Below are 26,469 nucleotides of genomic sequence, written 5' to 3' on the forward strand. Positions count from 1 at the left end.
ATGAGTTTTAAGACTGTCTTAGATAACAAGATTCAACAGAAGTCATACCTTTAGAAGATATAATGTAGCTTTGAAACAGGCATTTTACTAGAAGTTTTTAGGACCCTCCTGGATAATGGGATCTAGCTTTCAAATTCTTATAGGTATTTGGTAGCATGATTCAATTAACACTCATGGATATGCCCGGCTACCAAACTGGGGCAGAAAATTTTCTTTTATTTTGTCTATTTTGTGGAAGTCAGGTGCTCATCTGAAGAGCAGGGAAAGACAACACTAGTTTCAAAGAATAGAAAGCAGTTCATACCCAAGCAATAAGGAACCCGCCTGGAGAAACAAGGAAGGACAAGTCAAAGAAGAGTAGTTTCAAGAAGAAGACAGTTCAAGTCAAGCAATCAGGATCCCACCAGGAGAGCAAGGCAATACAATTCAAGTTTTAGTAGTCAGGCGCCCACCTGGAGAGCAATGGAATACAATTCAAGTTTCAGCAGTCAGGTGCCCACCTGGAGAGCAAGGGAATACAATTCAAGTTTTAGTAATCAGGAGCCCGCCTGGGGAATGAAGGGAAGAAGTACAATTCAAGTTTCAGTAATCAGGAGCCCCACCTGGAGAACAAGGAGATACAATTCAAGTTTTGGCAATCAGGCGCCCACCTGGAGAGCAAGGGAATACAATTCAAGTTTTGGCAATCAGGAGCCCACCTGGAGATCAAGGGAATACAATTCAAGTTTTGGCAATCAGGTGCCCACCTGGAAAGCAAGGGAATACATTTCAAGTTTTGGCAATCAGGCGCCCACCTAGAGAGCAAGGGAATACAATTCAAGTTTTGGCAATCAGGCGCCCACCTGGAGAGCAAGGGAATACAGTTCAAGTTTTGGCAATCAGGCTCCCACCTGGAGATCAAGGGAATACAATTCAAGTATTGGTAATCAGGAGCTCACCTGAAGAACGAAAGGAAATAGCAAGTCAAGTGTTGGTAATCAGGAGCCCACCTGAAGAACGAAGGGAAGCAGTTCAAGTTTCGAGGAAAAGCAGTGCAAGTATTGGCAATCAGGAGCCCACCTGGAGAACGAAGGGAAGCATCAAGGTTCAAAGGAGTTCAACAATCAGGAACCCACCTGAAAAACGAAGGGAAGCAATTCAAGTTTCGAGGAAAAGCAGCGCAAATGTTGGTAATCAAGAGCCCACCTAGAGAACGAAGGGAAGCAGCAAGGTTCAAAGGAAGACAACAATCAGGAGCTCACTTGAAGAACAAATGGAAAGCATCTCAGAATGCAATTCAAGTCAGCAACAAAGGAATCTCACTCAGAGAGTACAAGTCAGCAGGGCAGCAGAAACTGCAAGTTCAAGTTTGAAGATATAGATAGGATTCTTGTAATTCGTATATCATAGTTTAGTCTGGCTTCTTTTATTTTGTCATGGTGTAATAAAGAGTTTAGTGATCGGAGCCTCGACGGGACCTCACTCAACTCTCGAACTCATCACTCCATCATTTTTCTTGAACTACACGCGACCTGATTCCCTTATAACCCGGGATATGTAGGTTGTCCAAAACCAAGACTCGGTTGCACCCTTTCTCTTTTCTCTTATCCTTATTTCTTCTCTTTTGAATAAAGATATGTTCAAAAATTAGTCACATGGCTCACCTTATCTTTGCTTGAAAACTCTTCATGTTTCCAAACAAAGAGGGGCAGCTGTGAGCACCTAATTTTTGACAATATTTAATTTTTATCACTTCTTCTATGTAAATATTTTAGAGGTTTTAATCTATAATTTTTAGCTTTGTTACACTTTTTATTATAGGGTAAAAATACAAAATTTTAAAAGGTGAATTATTACTATTAATATTATTTTTATTTTAAAATAATAAAAAAATTCAGAAAAATATTAATTTATTTTTTAATTTTCAGGAGTGATTTAAAAATAAGAAAAAGGGAAGTATTGAATAAAAAAAATAAAAGTAAAATTAGGGAGAATTCTCTTTTAAAAAGTAAAAGAAAGTAGAAAATTTAAAAAATAAAAGTAAAGTTTTGTGGAAATTTTAAAAAAATAAAAAGTAAAAGAAAGTTAGAATTAAAAAATAAATATAAAGGTATCTGAAAATTTAAAAAATTTAAAGTAAAAGAAAGTACCATTTTTAAAAGAAAAGTAAAAGAAAGTGGATTGTTTTTTTAAGAAAAGTTAAATAAGTGGAATTCTCTTTTAAAAAGTAAAAAAAAAGTGGGATTTTAAATAAGATAAAAGTAATTAAAGTTGGAATTTAAAAAATGAAAGTAAAGAATGGTGGGATTTCTTTTTATAAAAAATAAAAGCAATTTGTAAGTGGGATTTTTTAATTAAAAATAATAAAATATTTTTAAAAAATAATCTGAAAAATCTCGAAAATTTTGTTATAAATAGAAGAGAAAATTTGAGAAGAAAAAAAGGAAGAGAGGGTGAGGAGAGAAATTTAGGTTGAAAATTTTCATTAAATTTTTCTTTCAACATTTCGGGCATTGAATCTTGGGTTTGAAGAAGAGTTGATAGAGATTTTGTCGTTGCTGTTGTATTGACTCTACAACTTTCAGATTTTATTCATTTGAATTCACTCTCTTGAAGGTATGTAATTCAAGCTCTTGAGTTAAAAAATGTCGGAGCATCTTTATTGAAGCAGAAGCAAATTGATTTGGTTCTTTTGATAAAGTTTCTTTCGTACTGGATCTGTTCGCATGAATGGTGTTTCTATGATTGAGTGAATTAAGGTTTGCAAATGTTAACGTTATTTTAGTATGTTCATGACTCTGTTTCGTTTTTTTTCTTTATTTTTTTTTACTTTTTTTATTTTATTTTCTTGGCTCATAACTTGTAACCAGCAGGTATTGTTTTGTTTACATTTAGATTTCAAGCCCATGTAGCACCATGTTCATATTTTGAAATTTAAAGAAGTATGTGAAGTTGAACAATTTGTCAACATTAAGATGTAAAAAAATAGATTGCATTAGTGGAAGGATCTTATCTTCAATTTATGTTATTGGCTGCATATTTTCTTAAATTAACCATGTGAAGATTCAACTTCCTCTGCTTCAAAATGGTATTATAGAAGTTATAGTTGTGATACTACAACTTTCTCTTTAGCATAGTATTAAATAAATTAATTACTTTAAGTGTTCTTTGTTATAATCAAGTTTAAAATGCATTTTTGTATGTCCATGTTTGTTTTGTTCCTTTTGGTTCATCCAAATAGTTCTGAGCATGGTTTCTTTTTCTTTTTGTGCTCATATGGTCATTTAAGATTCATTATTTTGTTATAAAATTTTGTTAGTTTCTTTCTAGAATTTGAAAACGAAAGTCGGTCTTTTGAAGATGATATGGAGATGAACCCAAAGCTGGCATCTGTCTTTTATTATTTTCACATAAATGCCAACTCCACCTTTCTAAATTGTAGTATGCTATAACAAAAGGCTCCAGTGATTTAAGCTAACCCATTTCTTTAGGCCTTTTGTACTTATCAATTTATACCACTCCATCCACAATAAAGACTCAAAACTCATGGCCCTCATTTAATTAATTTTAAATCCTTAGAATTCGAGGCATGTCATTTAGTGAATTTTCTATGGCCCTCGCAAAGTTGAAAAATGCGTAGTTGCTTTAGGCGCATAATTTAAAATTACCTTCCTAAACTCGGGTGTGCATTTCATGTGACCCAAATCCAAATCTTAACAACGTTAAATAAAATGTGTCTCGGACCACGGGTGCATTTCATGTAGCGTGACTTGCGATATATTTTAAATAACCTTGAATTCACTCTTTAAATGAATAAAAGCGGTTTTAAAGTTAAGAATGCACATAGGTTTAAAAGTGTTTTAAAATCAGATAATTGAGCCAAAAAATAATAGTTGAGCGACCGTGCTAGAACCACGGAACCCGGGAATGCCTAACACCTTCTCCCGGGTTAACAGAATTCCTTACCCGGATTTCTGTGTTCACGGACTGTAATAAAGATTCAATCTTTTCCTCGATTTGGGATTTGAACCAATGACTTGGGATACCATAAATTATCCCAAGTGGCGACTCTGAATTTTTAATAATAAATGAATCCCGTTTCGATTGTCACTTTAAGTTGGAAAAAACTCCCTTATATCTTTTCGGGGTGTAGGAAAAAAAGGAGGTGCGACAGAAAGGACCCCAAAACCCTGCAAGGGTAAGAAAAGGAAAAAGGAGGCGCCGACCGAGTCTCCCAAACCAGAAAAACCCAAAGCTCGCAGGCCACGGATCAATGCCACGGTATCGACTTCGGTTGTTGTGGCTAGTCCTCATTCTGAAGATGAAGGTGATGATGATGATGATCGCCCTTTGGTACAAAGGACAAGATGGAGTGCTGATGCTCCACAAGTTGTTGAGCGCAAGGTTGTCGAGCCGGGGATGGTCTATGTGGACATAACCCGTGCTGAAGAGACCCTCGAGGAGGATTCAGATGCAGTCCTTGAGCTTCAAGTCGGACATGGAAAAGTCTATATCAATGAAACCTTGGCTGGCGATTTCGGAGGGCCTGAACCTGAAGTTTCTCGGGGTCGAGAAGAGATCCTTACAGAAATTGATGCCCTAGGTTCCTTTAAATTGGGCCCTTTCGTTTTTAATGAGGGAAATTAGGGACTCCTAGGATATGGGTACCGCCGGTGTGGGGGCCTCTCATGGAGAGGGAGATGTGCTCGAGGGCTACTTCGCCAGCATCGACGTGGATACAGACCTCGATGTTGCCATCGCGCTTGAGGAGGCCGAGAAGCTTCAAGAGTAGGTAATATTCTCGACATACCATTTGCGCTTCAAAAAATTTTTCCCTTGTCTTCTCAACTTTTCTACCTTTGTTGTAGGTCAAGAAATTGTATGACCATGCCTTTTCTAAGCTCCAAGATGAGCTCTCATGCCATGATAAGGAACTCGAGAAGCTCATTTCGAAACTAAATAAGTCAGAGGATTCCTTCGCTCGACAGGAAGAGGAGTTAGGTGAGCTTCGGGTAAGTCTCGAGGGGGTGCACAAGGAAAGGACCAACTTTGCCGAGCAGGTAACACGACATTCACATGATAATCCTCTTATTCTTATCACTTGATGCTTATGATCTTGTTTTGCCTTTGCAGATTGGGCAAAAAGATGCCCTGGTAAGGCAACTTCGGGAACAGGTTGCGGTCAAGGATGCTGAGATCCTCGAGCTGAAGAGGCAGAATAGGGTTGTGACCTTGGAAAAGAACCTTTTGCGGGGAGAGTTGGCCTCGACCTAGGAACTTCTTCGAAATGCTTAGAAGGAGGATGTTGGACTATCTGTAGCCAAGGCTGAGGCTGTTGAAGATGCGTCCTTATACAAGAAGGATGCCGCTAATGCAAACGCTCGAGCTAGGGAGATATCTAAAAAGGCCGAGCAGAAGTTGGCTCGGGTCATTGCTTATGCTTGCTTGAAATCTCAGAGGCAAGCCCTCGATGAAGTAAATGCCGAAGGTGTCGATCTCTCGGTTGAGATTGAGAAAGCTAGAATCTTGGAGGGGAGATCAGTGCCTTCAACTACTTCAGATGAGGACTCTAGAAGTGATTCAAATGGTAGTGAGGGTGAGGAATAGTCTCACATAGTCCTTTCTGCTTCTTCTTTTCTTCCTTTTGTGTATGGGCTCCTCAGGGGATTTTTGTAAAGACATATTCTGTAAATGAATTTTTGAGAATGCGAAGAGATCCTTTTGTTCTAAGTCTTCAAATTTATTTTTTAGTGCTTATGTAAAGCTAGTCTGTTGAATCTTGATGTCGGCTCTTTTAGAGCCCATACTTGGAATAACTGAGATCCTCGAGATCGGGCACCATCTCGAGGCTAGACCATATGCTCTTTCGGAGCCTATCTTGTAGTGGAAGAGATCCTCGAGATCGGGCACCATCTCGAGGCTAGACCGATATTGATAGACCCTTAGAGCTTATTTTCATTTTGACAGAGTTCCTCGATATCGGGCACCATATCGAGGCTTAGATTGATATTGATGGTCCTTAGAGCCTATAGTTATAACGACATAGATCCTCGAGATCGGGCACTATCTCGAGGCTGGATTGATACAATCTCGAGGCTGGATTGATACATGAATCTTAACCCCTCGAACGTCGTATGACAGCGTCATTTGTATGGCATGATTGCAAAGTAACTAGTGTGGTCCCACCGATACACTTCCCCAAAAGTTGCACTGACATGGTCGGAATTTATTGGCCTTTAGGGTAGGCGGGCAGTCGTTGCTTGCTCTATATATGAGCTTGGTTTCCTTTCATCTGAGGACTTTGCTATTTTTGTAGAGCTTTTCCTCCTTGCATTAGTGTTTCCATCATTTTAGTTCAAAGCCTTCGCTTAAGTTTTCTCCTTATTCTTGTTTCATCGTAGTTATGGTTGTTATGCCCAAATCCGTTCATCAAAAAGATGAAGGTTCTTCCCCTGCTTCCCGCTCGGTCGGCAGTACATCGCTGACGTCTGGTGAGCTAACCTCGAGGTGCTTTGTCTCGATGAGGGATTATATGTTAGAGAGGCCTCCCAATGTTCAAGGCCACCGGGAGCATGCATCAAGGCTCATCTTGTCAATAGGAGAGGAACACCTCGAGACAATTAAGAGAAACTACAGATGGGGGGAAAAGGTGATACTGCAGGTACCTTCCCCGGATGAGAGCATCATTGCTTATGTAGAGGGGTTTTTAAACGTATACACGTACCCCTTATGTTGGGTCCTCTTGACATAGTCGTGCTCGAGTTTTGCAGAAGATATCGGGTTACCCTAGCACAGGTTCACTCGTCGTTTTGAAGGATAGTGTTGCTGATAAGGTACTTTGCGGATAAAGCCGAGCTCGAGTTTACCCTCGGCCACCTTGTGTTGTACCGACCCTTACATTATTGAGGCCTGATTGCTCTACGAAGTCGATCCACCCGGCCCTTTATTGCTAGTAGTGAAGAAGACGGTGACCGAGGGTGGATGAGTCGATTTGTCCGACTGCGGACTGTCAATTTATTGAGAAATGGAATTTCAGGCATAAGTGGTACACTTACGTTTTTATCATTTTGTTCATAGTGGACGCAGAATCCCTAAAGATGTCTTCATTTCCTTCTCTACAGCAATCCCGTGGTTGCCATATGAGGTCCCTGATCTGGCGAACTGGACTTGAAAACTGGCAGCTTGCTCAACTTATGATGAGCATAAGTGGCGATATCTGTCCAAAGGTATATGGGAGGCCAAACACAACGGTGCGTGCTATGTGGCCTATTTTCTTTGAAAGGTACTTTCTTTTATGCATATTAACTCTGTCACCATAGGAATTGGAGAATTTACTGAGATGAGACTGTGCCCCCTTGGAGAGGAGGAAGGATCGTCGACTTCGGGGTCGAGGAATGATAACAAACGGAAGGAATCTTCGAATAAAGAAGATGCTCATAGCAAGGCAAGCCCTGCTCGGAGGCTCAAAGGAGATATACTGGTTGAGCTTGCAGCACCTGAGGTTTCTAGCCTCGGAAGAATGGCTCCTCTTTTGCCGCCATCTTCTTTTCCCGTCGAAGGTACTTTGAGGGATATGGGCTTTCTACCATTGTCTTTATCTCCCGTTGAAGGTACTTCGAGGGATACAGGTTTTCTATAGTTGTCTTCATCTCTTGTCAAAGGTACTTCAAGGGATGATCGAGGCCAGGGGCTGCTTGAATCAAGCTACCATATCCCCACTGAGATCGGTTCCACTGGGGCCGGTGAGACCAGGCCAGTAGATGCATGCTCAACTTTTGAGGAGGCTAAACAGCTTTGTTCTACGGTGAGCTTTGGTTAACTTTGTTGGTTTTTTAGTTTTACATTTTCATTTTCTCATTGATCTTCTTTTTAATAGGTCTTTGACAAGCTCAAGTCTGAGTTTCTTCGTCGTGAAGCCAGGTTGCGGAAAGCCTTGGACGAGGAGAAATCCCTCAGACTTTTTGTTGATAAAAACAGAAAAGAACTGAGGCACCTTCGGTACGAGGTGATTCGAAGCCTGAACTACGAAAGCCACCTTGAGAAACAGGTAACCTTTTCTCCGAGGGAGTGCATGCTTCTTCTTCTATCCTTAGAGGTTAATATTTTGATACTTCAGTTTCAGAGCAAGGCAGATGACCTGGAATGCCTTTGGGCGAGGTTGGACAGGCCAAGTATGAGTGTAAAGAGCTAAGGGCTCAGATAGATGTCCATATTGTGGCCAAGAAGAATGCTTTGGACAAGGCTTCTACCCTCTAGGTACAGCTCTGGAATGCCCGTGAAAACAACTCAGTCCAGACGAGAAGGATTGCAAGGCTCGACTCCGACCTTTTAGATATGAAGGTCGAGGTTGTGGATGCCCAGGCTGAAGCTAAAGAGATTCGAGCTAAGGCTGACAAGAAAGTGGTTTTCTACTTAAAAGACGCTGCTGATGCACGAGCTAAGTTAAGAAGGGCTTCCGATCGGAAGAGCAGAAGCAATGAGTATGCCCGATGTAAGTCCCGGAGGGAAACCCTCGAGGAAATCCATGCTAGGGGCTTTGATCTCTCAAAAGAGATTGAGCAGGCCAAGGCAGATGAATACGACTCCAAGTTCCTCGTATCTGATGTCGAAGATAATGAGGGAGAGGCCGACGGGGCCGCAGTCCCTGAGGAGAAAGTAGAATAGGCTATTCTTTTTTGATTCTGTGTATAGGGCTCTTAAAGAGCATTGCAAATGTCGCCTTGCATGATTTCACATATACATGTACAAGGAAGCCTTTCGGTTTCATTTTTCATGCACTTCTCTTTGCTTGTGTGTGTCTTTCTTTGTGTTGTATTTCGACGTTTGTCGATGATTAGCCAGATGAATTGGCCTTCAAGTAAACAACCCTTAGGTTTACAAATTGGCCTTGAGGCTTGTTATGCTGGCCCGTAGGCTTTTGAGCATCTGGTCGGTATGACCTTTAATATAAGCTGGCGACAACGGCTCTTACGCACTAGGTCGGCACGGCCTTTTAATTTAAGCTGGCGATAGTGGCTCTTACGCATTGGGTCGGTACGAATTTTTAATTTAAGCTAGCGGTAGGGGCTCTTACACATTGGGTCGGCACGACCCTTAATTTAAGCTGGCAGTAGTTGCTCTTACGCGTAGGGTTTGTACGACCTCTAATATAGGCTTTATTTTTCCCTCGTTGAAGTTTTTGTGTTCGACCGACTCTTTGACGGTTTGGTAAGAACCTCGATTGTGACCATTATGTGACAATAGATGAGCACCTCGGGAGGTTTTACGCGATGGCTAAATTGTTTTGAAGACTTTTTGTTGTTTGGAGTTGATATGATCGAAGCTCTTTTGCTTATGCTGAGGGTAGCCTGGTTAACCGGTTCTTTTCGAAGTATTTCAAAGTAATTGAAGGCCTGTGATTTTATAATAATGGTTGGGCGTCCTTGAGTTGCGTTAGTTTGACTAGTACAGCCTTGTGACCGTAGTCATTATATTTGGCCGTAACCTTTTAGTCCCCGAGTGAGGTAGCCCCGGAGTCTATATCGAGGGTATGCCTTTTTAGGGGTCTTACCAGTTCGAATATATAGCCTTGACTTTAAGATCGGGATTATGCTTTTTGCAAGGTCATATAAATTTGAGCATGCCTTGCTTGAGGTCTTACAGGTAGGCTACTTGGTACAAGTATAGATCATGTCTGGCTTGAGGTCTTACAGATTTGGGTATGCCCAGAGGTCTTATAGCGTTGAAGATGCCTTATGGAGGTCTTATGAGCTCGAAGTTTCCCGCAAGGATCTTATGGCCTCGAATTTTTGATAGCTCAATGGGTTTCCGTCCTGGAGGTCTTACGACTTCGAGTGGTTCTGGGGCCGTTTTTTGTAAAAATAGCAAACTTCTTTGAAGCGCAGAGTGTTTTGATGGTAAAAAATCAAAAAATGTTCCTTGATTACTTGGTACAAGAATACATAGTCATCGCCGCTGAGGGTTCGATTATTCTATGCGGACACGGTTCTTTCGACCGTTTGGCCCATTACATCAATTTTCTATTGAGACCCTCTTTGGCTCGTCTTGATTTCTTTAGGGAAATGATATCCCGGGGGGATGACCCCCAGTATTTGAGGTTGATTGAATAGAAACGTTGAATACTTGTTAAGTTCTCCTTAGGTAGCATATAGATGTTGCCTCGTTAAAAACCTTGCCGGTAAAACCCTTCTTGGGATAAAATCTGATCAAAGGAAAGGAGTGCAACGCATGATTTAAAACCTAAGGTCTTCAAGCTGGAGAGTGCTACGATTGTTCTAACTGGACTCCTGCACAAAGGTTAGTCTAAAACGTAAATAAAAGAGGAGAATGTTATACCTTAGTTGCGATGGCGTTTCGAGCCTCAATATGCTTTAACTGCTTACTCCAGGGACGCAGTATGGTCCCTTGTTTGTTCACTCGGGTGCAGCCGAGGATGCAGCTTGTGATTGCTACTTCGCTGTTTGCCCATCCTTTGGCTCCTTCAATGTTGAAGGCGCCGATGCTGGTGCCACATCGTGCACTGCGAACATCTCTCTTGCAGCATGTTGTTCCCCGTATACCATTTTTATTCCATCCTTTGTTAGAAAATTCATCATTCAATGAAGGGTTGATGGTATTGCTCTCAAGCAGTGTATCCATGGCCATCCGAGCAAGGCATTATATCTCATGTCCCCTTCGATGACATGAAACTTGGCATTTTGGGTTGTTCTATCCACGTTGACCGGGAGAGTGATTTCCCCTTTAGTTGTCTCTCTCTCCATGTTGAATCCGTTGAGGACTCGATAGGCGGGCACGATCTAGTCGAACAGTCTGAGCTGCTCCACCATCCTCAACCTGATAATGTTGGCCGAGCTACCTGGATCCATGTGTACACGTTTAATTTGAAATGTATTCACAAGAAAAGAAATTATCAATGCGTCGTTATGAGGTTGAGACAGGTCCTCGATGTCCTCATCGCTGAATGCGAGAGCGTCATCAGGTATGTAACCTCGAGTTCGCTTTTCCCTGGTGATGGATATTTTTGTTCTTTTGATGGTGGGTTCCTGTGGGATGTCGACTCCCCCAAAAATCATGTGGATGACATGTTGTGGTTCTTCTGTTTCATTTTTCCTATTTGCCTCTCTTTCCCGACGTTGATTTTTGGCTCGGCCGCTGCAGAACCCTCGGATGTGCCTTTGCTAAACTCTCGGGCTACTTCTTCTCGAAGCTATCTGTAATCTCCGGTCCTATGACCGTGTGTGCCGTGGAATTCGCACACCAGGTTAGGGTTCCTCTGCGATGGATTTGATTGTACGGGCCTTGGCCACCTGGTTTCTTTGATTTTTACCTATAGCTGATACAATGTCTGAAACATCGACGTTGAAGTTGTACTCAGATAATCGGGGTGCCTCAGTCAGCCCCGTGTATCTGTCGAATTCGGTTCTGTTTACGAGTCCCCAAGGATTCTGACCTCGATCTATCCTTCAGTCGTTTCGAGGTATGTTACACCTTGGGGCGTTTCTTCAATCTTTAGTGTATGGTTGATACCTTTCCATGTTTGGCTTTGGCTCCTTTGCCATGATCCTACTAGGATATACTGAGCCTGAGGGGGCTCCCGGTTGGTCTTCCTCGACCCTAATCTTTGACTGATATCGGTTGTGGACATCCGACCAAGTCATGGCGGGATATTCAACCAAGTTCTACTTTAGTTGCTTTGAAGCTACCTAGCTTCATTCGTTCAATCCTTGAATGAAGGCCTGTACTACCAAGTCATCGTAGACTGGTGGTAATTCCATTCGCCCTATGTGGAAGCAAGATACAAACTCCCGCAACATCTCGTTTTCTCTTTTCTTGATTTTGAAGATGTCGGACTTCCTTGTAGCGACCTTGATAGCACCGCCATGTATCTTTATAAAAGAATCTACCAGCATGGCAAATGAGTCTATCAAGTTTGGGGATAGGTTGTGATACCACATCATGGCCCCTTTTGAAAGCGCTTCTCCAAATTTCTTTAACAGGAAAGATTCGATCTCGTCGTCCTTTAGGTCATTTCCCTTTACGACATATGTGTAAGCAGTGATGTGCTCGTTGGGATTCGAGGTTCCGTTGTACTTTGGGATATCAGACATTCTAAATTTCTTCAGGATGAGTTTTGGAGCCGTACTTGACGGGAATGGCTTTTGTACGAACTTCTTTGAGTCAACACCCTTCAGGATCGGAGGTGCGTCCGGGATCTGATTGACCCTTGAATTGTAGGTCTCCACCTTTTTATCATTAGCTTCTATCTTCTTTTCGCCTGATTCAATCCTCTTTGTGAGGTCCTCGAGCATCTTCATAATAGCAGAATCGGTTACTAACCCGTTGTTTCTTGATCTTTCCAGCACCTGTTGGTTCGAGGGGCCATTTCCGGTGCTGTTGTGCTTGGAGTTTTTTGGTTTCTTTGCAGTTGAGAAATCGCTAGCTGTTGTGCCTGCAACATCTCAAAAATGACGTGAAGGCTAACCTCTTGTTCCTCCCGAGCTGGGGTTTTCTGAGCTTCCTGTTGGTTTTCTTGGCGTATACTCCTATTAGTGTGAGAGATTACATCGACGTGATGGCCGTTGCGTGAGACCATATCTACAGGAATTGGTTCTGGTGCATCCTCAGGGTTTCGCGGTGGTACACCAATACCTAGAAAAGCTACACCATTCTCCCTATGGTCCTCAGGACCGTTGTTTCATGTGCATTCACTGAGTTAGACATTTTGACCTGAAATCAAAGATTCTTGGACAAGAAAAAGTGTGAAGGATAACTTGCATTATTCAGTAAACCAGCACGAAAACAATCACTATTATTTTTAGCCCCACGGTGGGCGCCAAACTGTTTACCTCGAAAATGGTAATAACAATTAGATTTGATTTTGTGGTTCTAAAAATACATGATTTATTTTTATGCTAGTTGTTAGGTAGTAGATGCTAAGTGTGAGACTTGAAAATAAGATAAGATTTTGAAAAAATAGTATGCTATGTAGACCGAGTGGCCGAGAGTCGGGGTCTCTAGCTAGACTATACAGGGCCTCGGGGTCGAGCTAAGCGTTAGGCTGTGGATAGTCGATGAAGGACTAATAGTTCCAGGAGATTTAACGAGGCTCTTTATGATCAATGATGAGTAGTAAAAGAAGAACAATAAATGAAAGGCAATGAATGTAAGTAATAAATTTGAGGAAAGACAATAGAGAATGTTTAAGTTAGAGAGTAGAGAATGTTCTTGTTCTTGTATTGAATATCATGTGTGCAAAAAATAACAAAGGTCCCCTTTATATAGGAGGGGGAATCCCAACATAGTATAGATGCATTTATTACAATGATATGTGGCTGGTACAACCATTTAATGCCATGGTACGGGCTTGTGCTAGCCCAATAGACTGGGTCAGCTTTAATCACGTGCCTTGGGAATCTCCCACTCATTCATCATATCTGCCAATTTGCTCTGCCTCGAGGTCAAGCTGTACCTCGAGCCTTCTGGTTCATCAAACCTCGAGCTATGCTTCGAGCCTTCTGACAACGAGCTAATGGAATGTCATGATGATCCTAAAATCGGGCTCTCCGATTTTAGCCGTATACACGCATGTTCATCAGCCTCAGACTTGGCCGCATATAATGCAGTGGCCTTCTTCTAAGCACTTCAAAGAAGATCCTGGGTCGAGGCCAACTCTCCCTGCAAAAGATCTTTCTCCGAGGTCACAACCTCACTCTGTCTCTTTAGCTCGAGGATCTCCGTATCCTTGGCTGCAATTTCTTCCTGATGTTTCTCCACCAGGGCATCCTTTTGCCTAATCTGCAAAGGCAAAACAAGATAGTGAGCATCAAGTTACAAGAATAAAAAGATGAACACATGAATGTTATGTTATTTGCTCAGCAAAGCTAGTCTGTTCCTAGTGCACTTCCTCTAGACTTGCCCGAAGCTCACTTAACTCCTCTTCCTTTTGGGCAGAGGAAGCCTTCAACTCATTAGCTAAGAGGTGAGCTTCTCTAAGCTCGTCCTCACTGCATGAGAGCTCATCTTGAATATTAGAAAAGGTGTGGTCATACAATTTCTTAACCTGCGACGAAGAAGTTAGAAAGGCAAGGGTAAAACTTTAAAGCGCAAATGGTATGTCAAGAATATCACCTGCTTTTGAAGCCTCTCAGCCTCCTCGAGAGCAGTGGGGGAATCGAGATCTATGTCCTCGTCAACACCGACGATGTAGTCCTTGAACACATCATCCTCTCCCTAAAGGGTCCCCACATCGGCAATGCCCCTGTTCTGGGCGTCCCTTATTTCCCCCGGAGAAATTGAAGGGCCTGATTCATAGCCGCCCATGGTATCAATTTCAATAGGGATTACTTCTTGACCCCGAAAAATTTCAGATTTAGGCCCTCCGAGCTTGCTAGCCAAGGATTCGTCGGCACGGACTGTACCATGTCCAACTTGAGGCTCGAAGACTGCGCCCAAACACTCCTTGAGGGTTTTCTCAGCATGATTTTGGTCCACATCGGCCACCCCAGTCTCAGCAGCCTTCTGACCAACTGCTTATGAAGTATCAGCACTCCGTCTTACCCTTTGTACCAAAGAGCGATCGCCATCATCATCGTCTTCACGAAGACTTGTCGCAGCAGTCGAAGTCAAGACCACGGCATCGGTCTTAGGCTGGAGGACCTTGGGTTTCTTTGATTCTGGAGACTCAGTTGATGCCTCCTTCTTCCTCTTCTTACCCTTATCGGGTTTCGAGTCTTGTTCTTTACTAGGATGAGGCGGTCTCATCAACATGCTTTCCCCAAGGCTTGCACAGGCATGGTATATCAAACTTACCACGATAAAGAATACTTATATTATATTTGGCAACAACAACAACAAGGGCTTACCGTGGTTCTTAGCCTGCCACCGCGTCTTGGCCAAAACATGCCAAGCACGTTTGCCGTATGGAAAAGTAGAGTCTAAATGTTTGATCCATCCCAGGAGGTCTTAGATAACACTGGGGAACCAAACGGTGGCTACATAATCAAAAGAAAATCAATTCAGAAGAAGAAGAAGGGGCAGTAAAATGTGCTCGATGTAATAATACTCACGCTTTATGTTCCATTCCTCCGGGAATGGCATCCTATCAGTATGGATGATGTTCGAGGTCCTTACTCTGACAAACCGACTCATCCATCCTCGGTCTTTGTCCTCATCGATGCTCGCAACGAACATCTTAGCGGATCGAGGGTGTAGCTTGATAAACCCCCTCGGAAGAGACGGGAGTTGTACAATCTGATCAAGTGATCAGGGTAAATATCATTCCGTCGACCCGGTCAGAAGGATAAATCTGATCGAATGTCACTCGGTACTGATGACAAAAGTCAAGAATCACCGGATCTATCGATGGGGAAGAAGAATCTACGAGTCCTAAAGTAAAAAGGTATATGTATACGCTAAGGAAGTCGGCTTTGTATGTGACTATGCCTTCCTCAGCTTTGGGTATTTCTACTTGCACTGCCTCCCCCCATCGGCAGTCTACCTTTACTTTCTTCATATCGGTCACCACATTGATGTCCCGAGACATGGGCTCGCATCGACCCGGTGTATAAGGGGGTTTATCAATGGTAAAATCGGAGACTGTATCGAAGGGGCCAAGGATACATTGCTCAATACTTGGAGATGTTTTTGGCTTGCCCTTTGTCACGCCCCAAACCTGGGGAGGCATGGCTGGCACTCGATGCCGTAGTGGCCCGAGTGAACCACTCTATAATTCATTCATTCCTTTTTATAACTACCATTGGCCAACATGGCCACAACTCAAAATATAAAATTGTAAGTGGAAAACACTATATCACTGAACCATTTTTCTTAAAATATGAATACATATGGGTCGTTAAGGCCTCTGACATACTATACAAACTGAACCTCTATCTACAAAGCCTCTAGGATTATTTGACATCAAATGGGATAGGGTACCGGCCTACCCACAAGTCTGTAGAAAAACTCTGACATGATGACTCATAGACTCGGTTGTAATCTGAATGTGGTGCAGTCTTACCGATCCTTCGCTGAATGCAAACCTTGTTTACTGTGAGGGATCATCAAGATGTTTATCTATACCTGCAGGCATGAATGTAGTGTCCCAAACAAAAGAACGTCAGTATGAATAATGTACTAACTATGTAAAACATGTAAATAAGTATATAAAGGACATGGAAGAAACATGGAGTAAAGGACTCAACCTGTAAGTCTGGATAGCTCTGTAAATCGTGAAATATTTATAATGTCATGCATATGCGTGTAAATGTCATGTAATGCATAGGTCTGTACGTACATAATATCATCAAGCCTCTGAGGGCATCCCATCATATTATCTCAGCCACTGTGGCAGAATCATCAACGTATACCAACTGATCAGGTGGTAGTGAGTATATAACGCCATAACCTTTTCCCATATCTCGTATACATATATATACATATATCAGCCTCTGAGGGCATCCCATCATATCATATCGGCCATTGTGGGCAAAATCATCATCGTATACCAGCTGATCAGGTGGTGGTGCGTATATAACGCCATAACCTTTCCCATATCCCATATACATATATATACATACATATACGCGTATATAATATCATCTGGTCATGGGTCAACATACATGTATAAACGCATGGAATGTATATGAAATACGTTAATAAAATCTCTTTGTACGTCATAAAACTATTATGTCTCTGATTAATATCATAAAATAAATTTTACCAACTTACGTATTTTTGAGACCCATGAACAGATAATAGAATAAGAATTCACATGGGGAATCAAAAATATAGACACCCCTAGTATTTCTATGAATAGAGTCATTTATGAAAGTTGCGTATTTTGCTCGTTTCATTTGTATTATTTGGATCATACCAAAAAGAAAGAAGGGATAGCCTTAACATACCTTGTATATACTGCCCAACCACCTCAAGATGTGCAAGGGTAATTGTTGCTTTGTCAATAATAAGAGAAATGATACTATCGTCATCGTTTAAGCATCGTAACTATTATATGTCGACCACAACCTATTTTATAATAAAATGGGCAGCATCTCCCCTATATATATGACTTCCCACCATTTACAACAACAACCAAACAGCTCAAATAATATCAACAACAATCTTATTAATCCTCCCAAACAGTTTAACAATTGTTACGAGCGGTAAGTTTGGTTACGATTAACAAACTATAATTTAAATCCCTTTATTTTCCTATGAGTATGTGTACAGCTACAAAAATATTATACTTATGTTATTACACCAACAACAATAATACAATGCCAATAACCAATCACCACCCAATCAGCCCCTTCAAAAATGCAAGAGCATCTCCCACAATCTAATAAAACTATATCCAATACTAGTCCACCATTTTTAGTTACTGCTCCATATGGTTTCATGGTGCTAATAATTCCATTACTTATAAAAGCTCACACATATAAAGAAAGAGGGATTTCTTGCCTTAGATGTACAATAATAACTCTTATTCCCACATTAATTCAACTAGTACTTGCCATGAACATCTCTTGCTCCTACAGTCCATGAAGAACAAGATGAAATCCCATAACATGAAAAAGGAATCAAATTGAACTGAAATCCCAATCAATTTACCATTAAATATTTGAAGAAGAGCTACCCTTACCTGCATACATGACTAAAAATGTTGCTTGTGCATAGGGTTTGATTGAGCAAAGTGAAGCTTCTTGTTGCTGGAAGTTTTCCCTCTTTTCCTTGCTTCAAAGGAATTCCCAAATTGAAGAACAATTTTCAAAGTGGTGAAAAACTCTCGTCCATGTGAAGGAACAAGTTGAAAAAGTTTTTCTTTCCCCATAGAATATCCAAAATAGTGTATAAATCCTCTATGGTCAACTATGGATACTACACACGTTCATAAGAAGCCTTCTAAGCTAAATGAGGTTCTTAATGTGCTGGAATGTTTTTGTGTGAAGAAAAATCTGCAACCTAGTAAATCTCAAGTTGTATATTTTTCCTTATGTACTATGTGGCACACAAATAGATATATATGCTTTGTATAACTCATACACTTTCTCATCAAGGTGATGACAAGCAAGTAGCTCATTAAATGCGGTGGTGAAGCAAGCACCTTATTTCCATTTCTTTGTTGATAGATAATTGTTATCTATATAATATATTGTAATGTGTAGTAATATAAAATATATGTTCTTGACATAATGTTTGCACTCTACTATCGTGGTCATGTGGTACCATATAAAATAAATATATACTCTATTATTTTACTAAAACATCCATGTAAAGATAAATATATTTTCTCAACTTCTAATTTTCCTAATCTCATATAAAGAGTACAAATTTTCGTATGCTTAATTCATAAAATGGTAAAAAGATAACCTTCTTTTCTTATGAGAAAATAATTTATATCTTTACAATAAAGAAAATCTAATAAACTTTCTTATATTATATATGTGTATAATTTAAAGCATATTCGAAAGTAGTAATATTAATAACTATATAAAATTATACTTTTTAAATATTTTTCTAAAAATAAATGTTCCACTCAAAATAAATATCATACAAAAATGTATCTAACGGTACCATAATCTTACGGAGTCTTACAATAACATAGTCGCAAATCCTCTATAACCTTATGAATTGTCTTAGTCCCTTCAAGCTCATATGGATTACTATGGCTCATCCTAATATTAAAGTACAGGATGTAACACCCTTAGACGGGCGTGATGAAGAAGTGGTACCTTCTTTCTAAGGTACCGTTTTTGAAGTTTTTGCCATGACTATAAATTAATTTCAAAGAAAGGAGATGAAGAAACAAGCACAGAAAGAAGATAGATGCAGAAAGTTGTGAACTTAGCTCTAAAAACTTGAAGATATTTTAAAAGTGTGGATGACAAACGAATTAAAGTATTTATAGAAGCCATTTGGGCAATGTTTGAGTTGCGGAAATGTCGAACCAATAGCAGTTCGTGGGCTTTTCGGTAATCGTGCTGACAACGACCCCTGTGCAACTTTTGAATCATATAATTTAATGCCTTGACGGGGCTGACGTCCTGATGGGAATATCAAAGAGGCAAGAATTCAAGACCGTTTCTTATCATTTCACTCTAAGAAATGCGGGGACTATCTGTATATGGCTAAAATCGGAGAGTCTGATTTTGTGATCATTATGGCATTTCACAGCCCATCTTCAGAAGCCTCGAAGCACAGCTCGAGGTTTGACCCCGAGGGTTCCCAATACTCGACCTTGCAGCAATGAAAATCGGTAGCTATATTAGACAAGCGAGAAATTTCCAAAAGGCACGTTGCTAAAGCTGACCAAATCCACGAGAATAGTACAAGTCCGTATCGTGATATTAAATAGTTGTACCAGCTGCATATCTTTATAATAAATGCATATGTACTATGTTGGGTTTCCCCCTTCTATATAAATGGAACCCTTGTCATTTTGTAAAGGGACATGATATTCAATACAAGAACAAGAACATTCTCTGCTCTCTAATTTAAACATTCTCCATTGCCTTTCCTTTGATTTATTACTTACATTTATTGCGTTTTATTGATTGTTCCTTATTTATTATTCATCATTGATCATAAAGAGCCATTATTGAGGCCCTTGGAACTATTATCCCTTCATAGATCATCCCCAGTCAAGCTCATTAGATCAACCTCGAGGCCCAGCTAAGTCCGGTCCGAGGCCCCGATTCACAGTCGTTCGGTTTGAATAACCACACTGCCTCTTACTCTTATTTTACCCTCTTAGCTCATACTTAGCATCTATCGCTTAACAACTAGCATTAAAATAAATTACATATTTTTAGAACCACAAAATCAAATCTAATTGTAATTATCATTTTCAAGGTAAACAGTTTGGCGACCACCGTGGGGCTAAAAATAATAGTGATTGTTTTGGTGTTGGTTTACTGAAAACACAAGTTATTCTTCACACTTTTTCTTGTCCAAGAATCTTTGTTTTCAGGTTAAAATGTTTAACTCAGTAAAAAACAACGGTCCTACGGACCATGGAGAGAATGGTGTAGTTTTTCCATGCGCTGGTGTACCAATGCGAAACCCTAAGGACGCACCAGAGCCAATCCCCGTGGATGTGGGCTCACACAATGCCCAACACATTGACATAAGCTCCCATACTAATAAGAGCATATGCCAAGAAAACCAACAAGAAGCTCAGAAAACCCCGGCTCGGAAGGAACGAGAGGTTAGCCTTCACATTATTTTTGAAATGTTGCACACACAATAGCTGGCGATTGGTCAACTGCAAAGTCACCAAAAATCTCCAAGCACAGCAGCACCAGAAACGGCTCCTCGAGCCGAACAAGTACCGTAAATATCGAGCAACAACGGGTCAGTAGCCGAACCCGCTATTATAAAGATGCTCGAGGACCTCACAAAGAGGATTGAATCGGGCGAAAAGAAGATAGAAGCTAATGACAAAAATGTGGAGACCTACAATTCAAGGGTCGATCAGATCCTGGGTGCACCCCAGATCCTGAAGGGTGTAGATTCAAAGAAATTAGTACAAAAGCCATTCCCATCGAGTGCTGCTCCAAAGCCTATCCCGAAGAAATTCAGAATGCCCGATCTTTCGAAGTACAACGGGACATCGAACCCCAACATGCACATCACTGCTTACACATGTACTGTAAAGGGGAATGATCTGAAGGACGACGAGATTGAATCTGCGCTATTAAAATAATTTGGAGAAACACTTTTAAAAGGGTCCATGATGTGGTATCACAAACTATCCCTGAATTCGATAGACTCATTTTCCATGCCGGCAAATTCTTTTATAAAGGCACATGCTAGTGCCATCAATGTTGCTACAAGGAAATCTGACATCTTCAAAATCAAACAAAGAGAAAACGAGATGCTACAAGAGTTTGTATCTCGCTTTCAAATGGAGTGAATGGAATCACAACCAGTGTCTGATGACTGGGAAGTCAGTCCTTCACCAAAGGTTTGAACAAACGAAACTCGATAGCTTCGAAGTAGCTAAAGCCGAACTTGGTTGAATATCCCGCCGTGACTTGGGCGGATGTCCACAACCGGTATCAATCAAAGATTAGGGTCAAGGACGATGAACAAGATAAACTAAACTGAACAGGGTAGATAAACAAGATAAACTAAACATGAATTAGGGATTGAGTGATTTGATAATAGTCGGTATTGTGAGAATTTCAAATTTCATTCTGGCGATAATAGACTGGACAACAGAAGAAGATTCATGAGAAATTCAGAGAATGGTCATTCAGGAAGATGTTTCCCTAAAGCAGCAATGTGAGCAAAGTTAAGCTTAAGGGACTGTATGTGCCAGTTATACTAAGTGACACTATCGCGGGCAAGGAATTTTGTTATCTTTGGTACAGAAGGATTACCGCAAGGTCAGTAAGGGTCATCGATGATGTGAAAAGACGCCGAGATGAAAAGGTAAAACATCTATAGGTAGATCCTCATAGCTCCAACTCTTAGTACTCCCCTAAAGGGGGGAATATAGAGTGACATGGCATTAAGCTAGAATTAAGTGGTTCTAGTAATTATGGAATGGTAAAGGAAGAATGCGACACAACGTCAAGGAGAGGAAGTAAGGGTCCCTGCCCGGGATGTTATTGATTAGGGGTGTGCATTTGATTTATCGATTTGATTTTGACCCGTATCGATAATTACTTATCGATTATTGATTTGTACATATACTTATCGTTATCGTTTCAATAAGGTTTCGATTTTTTTGATTTTGATTTATCGATTTTTGGGGCTTATCGGTTCGATTATCGATTACACCAATAAGCCAAAGGCTGGTTCCCAAGACAATTGTCCCTTTAATGCGTTTTTGAGTTTGCTTCTTTAACTGTAAGCTAAACAAAAGCACAAAAGTATACTCATTGAATTCGTGATGTCACCAGACTCTGAATTCAATGGCAAAGCAAGTTGATTGATGATAGGAAGAAGAGACCATTAGAATTACATAGAAAATAGATAGTTATTTAGTACTACGTACGCATATATAGAAGCACGATCTCTCTTGCCATATATAAGATTTAAATAAGAGGTACATTAACAACAGTCCGGCCAAGGACAAGAACATTGGCAATCAGGATTAAGGCATTCACACGAGGGGGCACCCATCAACTTTCTTGGTTTTACTGCATAAATTTTCATCAGTTGTTGTGATGATAACTGTGGCAGCATAGAACTTGATGTAGACTCGATATGGTAGAGGCAAAAAACAATAATCATCATAACAGCAATGGTACAACAAAAGAAAATAAAGTTCCAACAAGCACAACTACGTGATTACCAAAAGAAAATTAACAGCAAGAACATGTGTCATTAAAGAAGTAGAAAACTAAGTTGCAATTAGATCAATATCTCCTACAATCTTGAAGTCACGGTCAGCTATAAATTACTGTGATCGTGAACTATTTGCAAAATAAGTCCCATGGAAAATAATTCCTTGAAATGTCTTTAGTTGAGCGCAAGTAACACATTTCTTTTGTGCCTCTTATTTGTCTTCTTCTGATCAAAATCACCAGTTGATGGCAGCAAATCAATGGGCAGCAAATCAAGTTCAACTTCACGAGCCCAACTTCAGCGTCCATGTTATAGCTATGATGGGCAGCAAATCAAGAATCAACCCTCAAGTTATTAAAGAAAAAAATATTAAGAACTTTGTAATACATCACATTCTTTTACAAGTATATTATTTGAAATGGAGAACTTACATAGCAGCTAACAAACTCTAGCAAACATCGTCGGTGGAAGCTTCTTTGCCAAGATTAGTAAAATCTAATAAGAATATATATTAACAAGTCAAGCAATTAATATATTATTTAACTATCTTAAGAAATAAAATAAAATTAATTAAAGTATACATACCTTCCTCGAGTGTCTCGAGAAAATCTAAATCTTCCTCAACATTTACAGGAAGCGATTCACTCCGAAGCCAATCTTGAAGGCACACTAGAGTTTCAACCAATTTAGGAGTTAATGAACTCCTAAATTGGTCAAGAATACGCCCTTCGGTACTAAATACACTTTCATATGCCACACTTGAAATAGGAATAGCAAGTACATTTCGAGCCATCTTAGAAAGAATAGGAAATCTAGGTGAGTTCACCTTCCACAAAGCCAAGATATCAAAGTCCGGTCTTTCATTTTCACGATCTTCTGCAAGATACTTTTCCAATTCTGTTTTAAAATCTACACCTCTACTTGCAGCTTTATGTTTCCTTATTTCATCTAAAAGTTCACCTAAACCAGGAGTTAAAGTTTCCATTGTGCTGAATGAAGAGCTTGGCAAAGAGGTAGAAACATTACCACCAGTATCTTTTGAAACCTACTTAGAGACATACTCAATAAACAATGAACTCATATAAGTATGAACCTCTTTTTCAATAATTGTCCCTTCATCTCAAAACATCTTCTTAAGTACAAAACTAACAGTAGTAAACTTGTAGCGAGGATCCAAAACACAAGCAATGAAAATTATTTTGTTCATTTTTGTTGGTTCACCCCAATACTTCTCAAATATTTTCCACATACTTGATGCCATCTCACTCAAAAGTACATCTTCAGTTGTTATTAATCGATTTAAGTAAATAGTAACTTGACCAATTTCAAGAAAATGGGAATTCGATGTTACATAAAGTGATCCGGACAACTTCAAAGTGAGATTATAAAATATTTCAAGAAATTGTGCAATTCTCTTTACATCATCCCAATAAGTTCTTGTAAGCAAACCTACAGGCTTTCCATCTGAAATAGCATCAAACATAAGATAACGTGACAAGTCGGTATCATGATCAGAATATTCTATAATTGCACGCTCATATTCAATAGCCCTACTCAACATCAAGTAGGTGGAATTCCACCTTGTAGGAACATCTAAGCATAAAGACTTATTGATAATATTTTCATTTTCACAACATTCCTCAAACTTCCTCAACCTAGCAGGAGACTGTCTAATGTATCTGACTGCACATCTAATACGAGCAATAGAAATACCTGACTCTTTTAAACCATCTTTCACAATAAGATTTACAATATGAGCCATGCATCTCATGTGAAGGTGTTGATCATTCTTGGAATTGGTTCCCCAATCATCAATTTGTCAGACAACTTCTCCACGGTCACATCATTTGAACTAGCATTGTCAACTGTGACAGTGAAAATCTTTTGCAAACCCCATTCATGCAAATAATCAATAATACACCTTGCCATATCTTCACCTTTATGACTAGTAATTGGAGAAAAGTTAAATTCTTTTATGCATAATCCATTCACTATAAATCCAATGGGTTGTGATGCACGTATAGTTAATTTTTTGAATAGAAGTCCATGTATCAGTGGTAAGACTAACTCTTTGACTTGTTCCTTTAAGAAAATTCATTAATTTATTTTTAACCATATTAAAAAGAGAAAAACAATCATGTGTAACAGTAGTACGGGAAGGAATATGAAAACATGGTTGTGCCACTTTCATAAAGATTCTAAAGCCTTCCTTCTCAACAAAACTAAATGGAAGTTCATCAACAATCACCATATGACACAAAGCCATCCTACACTCTTCTTGATCAAATTTTCATGGAATAAGATCACCTTTATTACCCCGTGGTACTGTTTGATATGGTAATAGTTTTTTACCTTTTTCAACTTTATAAGGATTCCTTGGACATTTACTGATTTGATTATTCCTTTGTGTCGTACTTTTGCCTTTTGTCTCAAAATATTCGTGTCCACAAAATCAACATGCATATTTATTATTTCCTTTAGCATCAACTTTTTCTTCAAAAAAATCCCATGCCCGAGATCGTTTTTTCCTTTGTTTTGTAACTGTCGAGTGAGAAAGTTGCAGCAGTAGACTCAGAACCTCTACTTTAATCAACCACTTGATCAATCTTATCATTTTCAACCATATGAAGTGAATGAATAATGTAACTTACAGTCTTAAATGAGTTGAATGAACCAAGGTGCAAAGCAAGACGAAGTCAGCACTCCTCGCTCTTGACCTAAAAATTATGGCCAGAGAGAAATCAATTTAAATAAGTTCCTTATCAAATTACTAGGAAAAAATAGCTTCAATTCATTTAGACATACGAAATTCATATATCTGCATAGATCTACTGAAAAATCATATTGGAGGAAATGTATAATTCTTTAATGCAACTGTTTTTAGTCTGCCATGTATGCTCTTAACATATTCTCAATTATTGATATACTCTCAATGTGTACGATAATTAATTTATTAGCAGAATTAGTAGCAAATTAGTAACTCTAGAAGAAGACAATACAGTTTGGAACGACAAAGAAATTCCAAAAAAGGGAACAGAAAGCTTATTGTTCAAAATCTATAGTAAGGATAACATATTATAAATCATATGAATTAAGTTGGTAAACGGCATTCACAATGCAAAGATTTACACAAAAAGATTTTCCCACAGAAAGATAACGAAACAGATAACAAAAGATAATAACGAAACAGAATAACAAAACGAAACAGATAACGAAAGATAACAAAACATATTAGACTCTTTACTACCAATAATAACGAAACAGAAAGATTTACACAGAAAGCATTCCTTCAAATAGAAGAGAAAAGAAAAAGTTGAAGAAAGAAATTAGGAGTACCAGAAATGGCGATAATCAACGACGACTAACTTTTCGACAGAACATATCTCGGTTTGACGGTGGCGAGTGGCGATAGAACAGAGCTAGGTTTGTACTTTTAAAGAAAACGTTGAAGACTGAAGAGAAGCGGCGCTGAAGAAGGTAGGAAATAATAGGGTTAGCCGGTTAGGGACTTAAAGTGAAGGAAAGGGTAGTATTATAAAATAAGGCTATATTTGTCTTTTTAGTATATCTTATCGGTTTATTGATAAAACGATAACCGAAGAGGACAAAATCAAAATCGAAATCAATAACTCGATAAGGAAAATTTCGAAATCAAAATCGATAAACCAATATCGATAAACCAATAACAAATAATCGATTCGATTTATCAATAAACCGATTTGAATGCACACCCCTATTAATGATAGATAAGGAGCCAGTACGAGAACGTAAGTTAAGACAAAAGAAATAACTCAAGAAAGATTTCGCGGAATATTGATATGAGAATGGGCCAATGAGTAGTTAGCAATTTGTTCAGGAAGAGCCTAGTTATGGCTAGACAAGAGGTTATAGACAAATCATTAAATCGTGCAAGATAAACATAGTAAAAGACAATATAGTGAATTTAGCCTCGCAGTAATGTCATTGTAATAGTTGAGATATATTCAGATAGGATTTGGGGTAGTTAAAGGTACCATATAAATGTTATGGGAATAAAAGAGAGTGCCACTGGGAAGACAGTCAAAATTCAGTCCAAATGCAATCCTACAAGCACAAGGGCATAGAGGTAAGTAACTACGGATAATTATAGGCAAGGAAGGACATCAAAAGGTCTGTAATAATCTCATAACTTTATAAGAGTCAAAGGGTACTCCCGAA

The 26,469-nt window shown here is 39.6% G+C and overlaps 1 protein-coding gene across 5 annotated transcripts; it reads right to left on the reverse strand.

Annotated features, from left to right (window-relative positions):
• Positions 1-22,247: 22,247 nt before the first annotated feature.
• Positions 22,248-25,751, reverse strand: LOC107821752 (zinc finger BED domain-containing protein RICESLEEPER 4-like). 5 transcript variants are annotated; one of them, XM_075236893.1, is made up of 6 exons: positions 25,609-25,747; positions 24,924-24,989; positions 23,986-24,137; positions 22,858-23,148; positions 22,704-22,767; positions 22,248-22,587 (listed from the first exon to the last, which is right to left on the reverse strand). In XM_075236893.1, the coding sequence occupies exons 3-5, from the start codon at positions 24,041-24,043 to the stop codon at positions 22,721-22,723; spliced, it is 396 nt and encodes a 131-aa protein (XP_075092994.1). In that variant the 5' UTR covers positions 24,044-24,137; positions 24,924-24,989; positions 25,609-25,747; the 3' UTR covers positions 22,248-22,587; positions 22,704-22,720. The 5 variants fall into 5 exon arrangements, with proteins under 5 accessions (XP_075092994.1, XP_075092993.1, XP_075092991.1 ...); XM_075236892.1 differs by having other exon boundaries at positions 23,986-24,153; XM_075236890.1 differs by having other exon boundaries at positions 22,858-24,137; positions 25,609-25,751.
• Positions 25,752-26,469: the final 718 nt, after the last annotated feature.

Source organism: Nicotiana tabacum, chromosome 18, assembly GCF_000715075.1.
Source record: "Nicotiana tabacum cultivar K326 chromosome 18, ASM71507v2, whole genome shotgun sequence".
In the NCBI taxonomy this organism is placed as follows: domain Eukaryota; kingdom Viridiplantae; phylum Streptophyta; class Magnoliopsida; order Solanales; family Solanaceae; genus Nicotiana; species Nicotiana tabacum.